This window comes from Idiotropiscis lumnitzeri, chromosome 17, assembly GCF_059441095.1.
Source record: "Idiotropiscis lumnitzeri isolate Australia: NSW breed Sydney's pygmy pipehorse chromosome 17, RoL_Ilum_1.0, whole genome shotgun sequence".
NCBI lineage: Eukaryota > Metazoa > Chordata > Actinopteri > Syngnathiformes > Syngnathidae > Idiotropiscis > Idiotropiscis lumnitzeri.
The window spans coordinates 15795985-15808195 of NC_142407.1; the positions used below are offsets into that span (position 1 = coordinate 15795985).

Genomic DNA, 12211 nt, shown 5'->3' on the forward strand with positions numbered 1-12211 from the left:
ATGGTGGGGGTGGCAAGCGAGGGGATGCCAGATGGAGACGAGAACGCGATTAGACGTACGATTGGAGCCAGTGGATACTTACTCATCTGTTTCCTGTCTTTCTGTTTTATTCCCTCCAGTGGGATGACAGTAAAATTCGTGCAACTTTCTGATTTTGGAGTGTAGGTAAGGATGAACGTGCTAACCGACATGTGTATATCCATTTTCTAAAGTGTCTGACTTCACTCAAAAGTCAGAGGCAAAAATTTGGCCATTTTGGCCTTTCTTTTTTTTTTTTTTTTTTCCATTTCCCAACAGTCTTTCCATTGTTACGAAATGATCAAACCATATTGAAGCAGAAACATCCAGGTTAGTATCGTTCGCCATCCATATTCTTTGCTGCTAATTAACAAAAGGACAAAACTCGGTTTCCATCGTCCCTTTTGATCACCTCTCATCAGCGTCTCTCCTTGTTGTTGACATGAAATCAACTTTGTCCTGCAACTTTTCATCTTGAAATTGTGCCAGCTTTGTCTCTGCCATCTGCGCAATGCGTCCGCTCATCACAAACAGTCAAAATCAATCAATCAATCAATCGATGATGCACGCACACGCACGCACGTGGCAAGCGATGAAGACCAGGTGATGTGTTTAAAAATACCCCAAAATTTACCAACGGCATTTGAAGGCGCTTCATCGATGCAGATGCGAGGCAATTATGCGTGACGTCTCTTTGCTGAACATTGGAGTCGTTAACAAAAAAACTTCAACTCTAAATTCCTGAACATCTCGGAACTAGTAAGACTCCATCCACGCATGGATTTTCTGAACATGTTGGAGCCTCTCGCCGCTGTTTTCGGCCAGCAGGCGGGGTCCACCCTTGATTAATGCCACTCGTGACTGAATGTTTGCGTTCGATTGTGCAAACGGCTCAAGTGAAGCGCTGACCTGCAACAGTCGCTTGAGGGAACAGTTTTAACGTCATGAACTACTTTCCTCGGTAAAATGAATGAACTTTTTTGGCGTCTATACCCGTCAATGGCAGCGAGTGCGTTAAATGAGGCGCATGTAAGCAATTGAATAAACGCGTGCAGGGACACTTGCACTCGGCATTTCCTCGGTCCGACATTTCAACCAAGTTCTCATTTAAAATAATGAAGGCTTGGCCGTGCAAAAAAGAAATCAGTGCAAATATGTCGTTTCCTATGAAAGGGGGAATTATTCCGTCGTGTCTTATTGGTTTGCCGGCCGCTCCGAGGCCACATTTGCAACTCCCCGCTTGTTATCTCGCCGCAGTTAATTAAGAGCGCTGAACTAAAGAGCTCGGCAACGGGATTTCTCTCGGAATTAAACATACTCGCGGTCGACGCTCCGTTCTCGCTTCATTTTACATGGTGAGCGGCAGACATTTTGTTTGGCCTCCAAAACAAGATGAGGGATGTAAACAATAAATCGGGAATGGCACCCAAAAATCACGCCGAAACATGTACATTCCAACACGAACCTGCAGCCGTCCGTCCCTTTCTGTTGGTGTAAAAAGCAGGATTGAAGAAAATGTGGCATTCAACCCTCTTCGACTGAGCTGAAATACTTCCTGTTTTCATGCTCCTTCTTTTAAATTGGCAAATGTGCTGTCATCTAGTGGCCGACAGTGGAATTACACACGACAACAAAATGGAGTTACAAACCGACCCAAAAAATCAGTGAAATAGCTTGGCGACGACAGACTCCAACAGAACCGGAAAATTGGACTTGGGAAGATTTCATCAAACAAGTAAGCAACCAGCCTCAACCCCGCTCAAAAAAAGGCTACTTTTGTCCCATAATTGAGCGTTCCATATTAAAGCAAGTGTCCTTTTCAAGTTTGCAGAAAATGCTTCTTCTATACCAAAGCATTAATTCTTATAATTCCGATTCATTTGAATGCCTGATAAGTTTTCGCCGTTCTTCGTATTCTGAAAATGTTCCACTTTTCCAGTTTCCTTTAGCGTGGATGACACTTGCGAGTGGCGAACGCGGTGTTTAAAATTGCATGATGAGGCCGTGGAAGCATGATGCTGACAGACGGGCTGACGGATGACAGAAGCGATGACATCAGCTGCCACTCGGCTCACTCCTGATGATCATCAAAGACACGCGTGTTTGATTTTTGACTTGGCTGCATGTTCCTGCATGGGAAATGTTGGTCCATCCGTGTGTTCCGTTCCTCCCATAGACACATTTCACTCCCTCACTCCGGCCCAAAACAATAATGACCTTAGAAACGAACCCTTAACCCCTTCCACTTCCCTGAGCCAACTGACAATGCTTTGACTTGAAAGTATAACAAGCTGTTGAGCGTAATATCCTTCAGTGACATCTTTCACACCGATGGACCATTAAGACCGAAGAAGTGTGTTTACATTGGACGGAGCGGATAAAATTGAGATTAATGGCCAAAAGATCCCCAGCAAGAAAAACACAGCTCGTCCCGCCAATGATAAATGAACACAATATACACGACGTGCGGAACTTAAATGAAGTGCGCCGACGCACAAGGTGGCTGCTCTCCTGATGACTCATTTACTGCAGCGCTGCTTAAATCACCTTGGTGCACTTGGCTTCCTACCCTTGCTCCGTTATCTCAAATGATGTCTTTCATTTTCCTGTACGCTATTCTCCGTGCGATACATTATAGTCGGAACTCGACATGCACGATGTAGAAGAAAAAAAAAAGTCCTCGACAGACGGTTCAAGGCCAAATCTCAAACTTCTGCGCTTCCCCATGAACGACCCCGTCGCCCAGTCAACTTTGTTCTGCCCTCTGCTGGAGAGGAGATGAATTGTGACAAACATTTCAAAACTCGAGTTTGACAGGCTTGGGCCGCATCACAATGACAAAACTGACCCGAAAAGTCATTTCGACTGTCTTTTATGAAAGATTTGCTTGCAAGTTCAAGTTCCTCACAATATTCCAGACCTTCTTCTTGCTCCGAGTAGTTCCCGACAGAGACCCGAGGAATTAGACATTAACGTGAACATTTAACTCATTCGCTGCCAGCCCAGAAATGAACGTCATTTTGGACGTCTATATCCGTCAATGGCAGCGAATGAGTTAATCGGTGATGCTCAAAGTTGTCTGGGGACTGAAGTTGGTCCTCGAGGTATCTCTCGATCTTCCGTGTCGGGAGTGAGATCAACGTGCCGTCTGCCATTCCAGACTGTCGCAGTGAAGCGAGAGGGCAATCAAAAGGCTGAAGCGCTCAATTCTCCGGTGTCTTTATGTTTTTACACTCCGCTATTGTCATAAGCTCCGGGTCGTGACTGAAAGGACAAGGTCACCGCACACGCTCTGAGTGTCGAGTGACGAGCTCAATCATCCACGAGAGATGCAGAGGTTTTGCTCCCTCCCATCTAAGCAGGACGTGAAGTGGAGTTGGATGGCGCATTGAAACCAAAATGTACATTTTATGTCTCGTGTTCGGTGCTTTCTACTTTGAGCTCATCTCTGACGAGCATCGTGCCGCATTTGGGGACCAAATCCCGATCTTGTGACAGCACGTCAGTCAAGGGAACTGGCTGGAAATTGACCTTACATGTGAAGGCCGTCTCGTGGCTTCCCCGGTGCGGTGTTCCTTGCAAATAGGGTCGACATCTTGGGCCTTGGGGCCGACCTAAGACACCAAAGGGACTACGTCTCACAGATGGCCTGGGAACAACTCAAGAACCTTACGGAGGAACTTGGCGAGCTGGCCAGGAAACGCGGAAGTCCGGCCATCCCGAGACTGCCGCTACCCAGATCCTCATTTTGATGTCATATTTATCTCACGGTTGGCATGCGAAGGCCACACGACGCTGGCCGAAAAACTCGTAGATGGCCCTTGTTAGTCTTCATTTTTGCTCGTTGCTTGTTTCATGAAAACCTGCTAATAGTGCAGCATTCAACTTTTTTGGACAGGTGAAAAAAAGAAGTGCTTTCCGGCGTGTTGACCTTCCGGAGAAGCTAAACATGCACTTTACTTTCAATTTCCAGCCGATAACAATAATAGCCTGCGCTCAATCAGCCATATCAGTCGCGCTGTGGTGAAAATCATCATGGCGTGCAATTTCCCAGAAGCCACTTGAGCTTTTCCAGTCCTGTTGTGCCTCCTCACGTCGTACGGGGAAAGGGGAGGGGGGGTCACTTGACTGGCACATCCTGACATGCGCTGCATCTTCTCTGCAGCTGTAACACAGCGTGAATAACGATTGAGCGCGTATTGACCGTGCTAACAGGCGCAAGCACGCAACGGTCTGGTCCTGCGACGACGGCTGGCCGGCAGCGGTGTGAGCGCGGCGACTTTCCAGGTTTCGGAGGAACACAGCCTTGGGAGTCATTAGCAATGATGCAAAAAAAAAAAAAAAAGGTGATTTTCAAGAATATGCAGATGGAGGTCTGAGTTGGTGTATTTGCTTCTTCTTCTTTTTTTTGGTAATCTTTTGCCAGTGGCAGCATCAACACAACCCCCGAACCCTTGTCTCTCAAAGTTATTAGGGTGTTTTGCTGCCCCCCCCCCTCTGCTCGACACAGATAACAAGCTGCTGCTGACTCCTCTTCATCCAACCCGGCACTCGCTTATCGTCCTTAAACACACCACTCCCCTGAAACTAATTATAATGCTGCCAGTACAGTCCAAGGATTTTTTTTTCACACCCAAATGCTCGTCGCGTGGTCCACCCGTTCTTGCGTTTTTTTTTTAAACTCCGGGCCAACTCAGGTGACAGTCCCGGGGCAGTGAGGATAAAAACATTGACAACAGGAACGCTGCCAAATACTTTGTATTTTCCAGTTCACTGTCCCCATCAAACCATCCAAAAATCATTCATGTATGGAACAGCCTCTGACAAAAACATCCCTTTCAAAAGATAATAAGGGAGTTTAAATTGTGCTCCAGACAATCTGGGGCAGGGAAGGGCAATTATGGAACACAGGACACTGTCAGTATTGTTAGTCACATGCTTGTACTCACACACACACACACACACACATATATATATATATATATATATATATCAAACAATTATTAAAGGCTCACAGATCCAAAGAATTTTTTTAGCCTTTTTTTTTTACACAATTTTATATAAATACTTTTATTTCAATTGTTTTTCATTCTTCTTGTGATATTTAATTATTCAATTAATTACAATAAACTCAAATGTATAAGAAAATAAACCTTGACTTCAGTTCAAAGGCTGCCCCCCATTTTTCTCCGTCTTTTTGATTGCTAGCCACGCCCTAAAGGGTTTCACCTGTGCCTTTTGGGTGGCTGATCTTTGTGACAACATTAATTCCCAAAAGATACGTCAAACATTCTTGATATGATATTTGACAGTCGTTTTGGCTCACTCTGGCATGTTTATATCCTGTCCCTGAAATAGATTCATTTGAACGAAAAAAAAAAATCATTCTTGCATAAGGTACATCTAATCATTGTTTCTTTTTTTTTGCTGCCATACTTTTTTTTTTTTGCATCGCAGCCTTCCTGTCGGCCAGAGAAGCTGCAGTGAGGGAGCTTCAGAGGCGACTGATTGAAACCTGATGGATAATTTATGTGCTGGAGGTAAGCCTGTAATTTCCAGTGGTCGCTATCGAATGGGGTTGGGCCAGCGTGAATGATTTATAGGTCAACATTATCCATAAGTTTGCATCGTAAATTCAGCCAGTCATTAATCCGGTCCAAAATGCCACGCCACACAAGGGAGAAATCCAATGACTTTGAGAGGCGGTTAGCGTGAGAATTTAGCGGTCGTCTTCGTGATACGAGTCAACGCGCTGTTGACAGTTTGTTTCCAGCGCTTTGAGCTCATTAGCCGCTAATTAGAACGCGTCCTCCCCAGAGCAAAAAAACACTCAACAGAGATGAGTTTTGCTTTTCCCACGGCAAAAAAAAAAAATTCAAAGCCTACCAAAATTGCATTGTAATAAATCATGTGATGTTGCGTTCTTTAAATTATTTTAAACATTTGACGTGAGAGGTTTGATAAGCAATTTAAAAAAAAAAAAAGGGAGCGCATAATTATTTGTAAACCCTGCCGTATCCCATTAGTCCACCAATTCCAAACATGTCGACACGTGATGGCGGTTCAGTGAGGAACAACGCGCTCGCAGACCGATGCCACAAAAGTCCCTCCTCGACTCATCTTCCCGTTTAGCCCGGAGCCATTCCCTTGTTCGTGTCGTTGCTAAGCGTAACGCATTCGTCCATACGCGTGTTTTAGCTCGGCTCAAGAGGACAATAACGGGCGAAGACGCCGTCCTCGGCCGGCCGGTGCATGTCAAGAGTCTCCGACACGCTGAACACACAATTAGCCGCAAACGGGCTTCATTTCTCCGGCGGATCATTAACGCCGCGGCTTTTGTGCTTCTCCCGTGCCGCCAATCGATACAACGCACACGGCGCCCAAGTTGGACAGCCGATAAATAAGCCCGGCGTGAGATTTGTTGGGGGCGGGCGGTTGATTTATTTTTTTGCTCAACGCTTCAAAAAGATCAACACTCCGGGGGGATCTGGCAAAGGTTTGCCGAGACCGCGGAGGCTCGCCAAAATGCTTTCAAAGCAATTGAAGCCGACATTTGACGAGGCGAAGCGGGAATTCACTCTACTCCCGACTTTCCCTAAACATTGATTGACTTTTAAGTGACTTTGCGGCGGCCTTGTTATCAGCGCCGCCGCACCAAAGTGCTGACTCCATTTTCGTCCTGCTTCTTGCATTAGCACTTTAAAGCGCATCTGTTGCCTGCCGGGGCAATTACTGCCACAGATTTGATATTTCCACACGAGCATTCCTCCTAATCAGACAGAAAATGAGGTTGGAATCTCAAATGGAAAGCGGAAGAAGAGGGGAGAAACGTTGAAGTTCCCAGTGGCGCCTTTTTTTTTTTTGTCGCGTGCGGGTGACCCACATTTTTCCTCCCTTGGAGGGCTTGGCTTTGTTTTCGGGGTTGCATCTCTCCGTCTGGCCATTTCAAACATGGAAGGCTTCCTTTAAACAAAGCCATATGTTGTGTGGACACACAAACACACGGCATTGTGCGCAAGTCTTGTTTGAAGAGACTGAATAAATTGGCCATGAGCGGCTCCCTCATCGTAAGTGCTGAAATAACAGATTTTTCTTCGGAAAAGATTGGCATTCGCAGCAACGTATTTTTAATTAAAAAAAAATAAAATAAAAATCTGTCTGTTATTTGCATGCCAAAACATCGGGTGGCGCTCCATTCGCTCAGAAACCCGAAGAAAGTCCTTTTTGGAGAAATATTTGACTAGATCACATGTCATCTTTAGGCTTGATGAAGGATATTTTTCTACACCGTCTACAAATTTGTATGTTTCTGGAAGGAAACAACGAAAACAGGCACGAATCAACTCATATTGTAGTGTTCATCGTGGATAAAAAATAGAAAGGAAATTTCTTGAAACCTCTACGAAGACGAATTTTGGGATTGGCTCATAACTACTTGACAAATACAAATCGGTTTGTCCGTTGACAAGGAAATTAATCGAAAAAGAAATGCCGACTATCCTTCAATGTTTCTCATTGAATCCAGTCGAGTCCTCCCAGTTGCTGTTGATGTCGCCTAAAATTTGAAACATTTGCAACAAGTCACCATCTGCAAAACAAATAGTCGTGGTCTTGGCGCATATCCTTGAGGTATTCCGTGACTTGGAACCAGTTGCAATCTGAACTGCTTTCAAAGCAATTTCCATATTTGGTAAATATTTACATGGAGACAATTTTGGACGTGACAGCCAACAAGATAACAATTGCTTTCCTCGGATTTGATAGTTTGCTTTGAGCAGATGTTCAAGCACATGTGGATGGCGTGACTTTGTGACGAGACAAGAGGCTGAGCAGCGGCCGCCGTTTGTGCATCTTTGTGCATTTGGGCGCAACGGAAGCGAGTGTCATTGAAAAGTTGGCCGCCGCGGCAGCTTTTGCATGGTAATTCTGCACAATACTTGAGAGTTTTTTTGGGAAACGGGCAGCTGCCAATTGCGAGCGCCTCGCCTCACCTCGCCGCTCCTCCCCTGACGGTGATGGATGAGCCTGTCTCGTCCTCTCACCTCGCCGCCGTAATTGAGGCTTCACTCTGCTGTTGTTGGGCCTGGCGGTTTAGCGCGCAATCCAAGATGCGACAGAAAACGGATTCTAGCCGTGCGGGTCAGAGGTGAAAGCAACTTGAAAATATTTGCGACTCCAAATTGTGAACACGGATGTCATTTTGTTTAAGATCTCAAAATGAGCCACGGAAAATATCATTGGTGTCCAAATAACGACACGATGTCCACAATGGCTTCCATTTTCCTTTCTGAAGCGTTTCGGGATAAATTCCAGGATATTTTTGCCAGCTGAGGAGGAGGCGGGGGAGGATGGCGAGATTTTGTGAAGGTGTTTGGCACATGAAAGTCGTCCTTGGTTTGCAAGGTCTTGGCAAAGGCTCTCGAGGGATCAGGTGCCTTTCCTGTCTTCAAGGTGGCGGGCGTCGAGAGCGCGCATGACCACAGCTGCCATTTTCCTCTTGGAAACATCTCGATTTTCAGCGCCGTTGTGACAACCTCTCGTGAGCCATCAGGTTCTCCACTTTTTCGTCCATCTGGTCCATTCATTTCACCGGCGGATTAATAGTCTACATCAGTTGTGTCTATGAAGGCAACAAAGATACAGCAGTGTCGTGAGAGACAACAAACCAGACGGACAATTTTCTTTTGGACTTCAACCATTCTGTGATGACCTTGGCAAAAAAAAAAACACACACTTTAGGCATTTTTTTTTTATGCGGCAAAAGAAACAAAAGCACATTTTTTATCTATTTTTCCCCCCAAAATAAGAACTGTTCAGAAAATCATTGTAAAACAAATCCTAAATCTAATGGACAATTTATTTATTTTTTGGGTTGTTGTAAGAGCAACAAAAAATAAGTTTGGAGAAAAATTTTGAAGAAAAAAAAAACCCCCTTTTAAATTCATGGAAACAAAATCAGTTAACTGTTCCCAAAAGGAAGTGAATTGAAATGGTTTCATTCTAAATGAAATAGACTTTTAAGTGCCTTGCTGCTAAAATCGATTATAAATCCGTTCCGATAATTCATTGCGAGTTTCGCTTTCTGCAAAATTCTCGTTTGTTTTGGCTGCGACTGAAGCCCGTTCATTGCTCTCTCGCCAACCCAATCCAGCGGCTGTGACGCACGCGGCGTTTGGAGGACACTCCAACAACGCCGAAACAAGCCACTGGGGCAGATTGAGGCCGGCCGAGGGCGAGCGGCCTTTCCAAAGCGTGTCGCACTTGTCGTTTAGTCGCTCTTGTCACGGTGGATCAAAGCGTTGCCGGGTTGCAAGCTTCAGATGAGCTCGGCGCTGGATTAGACCAAACTGTGAATTTAAAACGAGAAGGGGGTGTGAATGTTGCCGTGTTGCTATTTATGGTTGGCGTGGCAGCAACGACAAGGTCTTGCTCGCAGGCATTCAATTGTGCCTTGGCCCGCTTTTGCGAGAAATTCTGCTGGTGCCACACAAAATGAACCGTGCGTATGAGCTCCTCAATGTGTCATTGATTCGGTCACTCAAGATGGAAAGAAAACGCCAATTGCCTCTTTTGGAAATAATCAGAAACAGTTCAAGTATTTTTCTCCAATGTGAGCCCATTTTTGATTTGAAACGCAAAATTTCTTGCCTTCCCTTGATCTTGATTCTTTCTGTTTTTTTTTTGGTTTATTACGTATTGTCGTTTTCAGACACTTGACTCATATTTTGGTTTGGATATTTGTTATTGCGAATGACAACCATGGTAGCGTTTTCTCTTTGGCTATTTTTGGCACTTTTACTCAAACTTTTGCTTTTTGACCGAAATTCTGCTGCATGATTGCTGAACAACACAAAAGGAACCTGATTAGCTTCTCTGTGTTTAGCGCTGATTGTGGAAAAGCCTTTTTTCTTTTTCGGGTCGGTGTGGTTCAAATGACACGATTGGGATTGCTTTCTCCAATGTGTTACAATTTGCACATGGCTAAACACAAAAATTCAAATGCCACTTAGGATTGCGAAATTAAAACGTAACAATGAACAAGTTTGCCTCTAAAGTTGAGCAAGACTTCTGAATTTGTAACAGAAACACTCTGACGTCATGCCACAAACTTTCTTGGAAGACTTGAAATTGTGTGTGTATGATTTTCTACCTCATAGTTAATGGACAAAATAACTAAAACAAAAATTAAAAAAAAAAAAAAAACATTTTCATGAATGAAAAGAAATAAAACGGGAAAATGCTTTTATGCAAACGCAAGCGAACAACAGCTTGCGTTTATAAAACTTACTTTAGAGAAAATGATCAGTTTCATCTCAGTCCATACAAAAAAAGGAAGGGTGAGTTTTTTTTGTTTTTTTTTAATTCAGTTTGGCTTTACAAAAACTCCATATATTAAAAGAAAAACTAAAACTAATATTAAATCACACACACACTAAATAGTCAATTTCAGGGCCTTGCATTCAAAGTCATGCCGGTGCGCCGTGACATCACGAAGCGTTGCATCCACCAATCGCAAAAAGCCGGCGCCGCAGATTGACCAATCGGACACCAGCCGTGCACACGAGGGCGATGCGTCAAAAGAGCTCGCAGGTGACGTCACGGGAAAAGCGCTCTGATCGGAGCAATCTTGACAGCAATGGCATTTTCCCATGGCTATTAATAGCGCCACCGAGTGAGTCAGTTGACTGGCGAGCCGGTGACGCCACATTTTTTTTTTTTTGATAACTTCATCCCCCCCCATCATTCTTGCATTGCTGTGGGCGCTCTGTTTAAACATTAATGCTCAGGTTCTCCTCGGCTCGATAAATAAGCACTTAATAAAATGCCATTTAATATTTAATAACCTCATTGTGCATTATTAAAAAAACATAAGTCAGTTCGGCGTTTCCTGTCCTGTTTTGCTAATTAAGCATGTGGGTTTTTACTGGCGGAGGTCCCTTCAACTCCAAGTGGCCTCCGTGGAATAGAAATCATTTTTATTGAACAACTTTTCATCTGGAATGCGACGGTTTTGATGCCGTGACATTTGGTTGACTTCCGAGTTGCGCTTCTTTCGAGGCTTTTTCCTCACAGGAAAGCAAATCAATTTGTTGCAAACTCCACCTGTCACCGTCATAAAAACCTACCGTCAATGTTTTGATGAAACATTTTCTCTAGCATCCAAGAAGAAGTGAACATAAAACTGAAAAATCAAACTGCTTTTATTTAATTGCGGCCTATTGTTGCCAAGGACCTTTGTCGACGTGAGTTGCGGGATTTCATTTAGGTAAACGAAGTTCTTTGGCCGCGGAAATATGTTGGATTTAGATAAAAGCAGTGCTTTGACGGCACCTTGGTGCCAATGAACTTCTGCATGTTGAGGTGAGTCGAGCAGCTTCTTTTGCATAGCGGTGCTAAGGATTGATGTCGAAGCAAGGGAGGGCCTTTTGTTTGGACAAAAGTAGTTCCTTGGTGCCACTTTGTGATGGACCAATCACTGCACCGGCGTCATGGAGAGAAAACCCGCCTCTTTACGGTTCTGCGGGTGCCAAAGAATCTGATTTTGGAGGCAGAGCAGCTTTGACTTGATTTTCCTCCTCCAAGTGAGGACGTGAGGAACTTTTTGGATTGTGGCCTTCGCGTGTATGCCCGAGAGGAGAATGTGCTGGAAAGTGAACCCAATGTGTGTTCGAGCCTTCACTGGTCGGGGTAATGATTTAGAAAATGACATTGCACTGTTCAAGCGGTCGCATCCGAACAAGCCAAGAGCGCCGTGGGAGATAGCGCTGCACTTTAATTTCTTCGTTCGTGAAGTCGTGCTTTGCGACCGCGATTATCAAATAAGAGCATGAAAGACAAATGTTGTCTATTATTCTCTTCTGAACGGCAACATGAGCAAAACAATTTTTATCCAATGCGTTTAGTTGTGACGATCAACAACGTCTGACAAATCTGATCGTGGTTGGATCTTTTTTTTTTTTTTTGCATTAGGTGGCTGATAGATTTATTTTTTAAATTTTTTTCACTATTGTTCCCTGCTTGTTTATTTGACTCTTTACCTTTGTGTGCCGCGTTTGGCGAAGGCGCACTTAAACAAACAACAACAAAAAGCCGCGTTTAATGAGAGGAAAATGGCCCGACTGTTGATTTCGTGCCTGTCGGCCGCTTTTATTTGAATACGCCGCTGCAGGAAGTCGCCTAAGTAAAGCGCGGA

At 44.4% G+C, this 12211-nt stretch overlaps 1 protein-coding gene across 3 annotated transcripts in view; it reads left to right on the top strand.

Annotated features, from left to right (window-relative positions):
* The first annotated feature begins 5262 nt into the window (after nucleotides 1-5262).
* Nucleotides 5263-12211, top strand: part of gria4b (glutamate receptor, ionotropic, AMPA 4b) — a 71150-nt gene continuing 64201 nt past the window's right edge. The window contains exons 1-2 of one of the 3 annotated variants that reach the window (XM_088279210.1): nucleotides 5263-5415; nucleotides 5476-5558. In XM_088279210.1, the coding sequence (XP_088135336.1) occupies nucleotides 5537-5558 (22 nt within the window). In that variant the 5' untranslated portion in view covers nucleotides 5263-5415; nucleotides 5476-5536. Of the gene's footprint in view, nucleotides 5559-12211 lie in introns of all 3 variants that reach the window. The other 2 variants (XM_088279207.1, XM_088279209.1) reach the window with 2 other exon arrangements.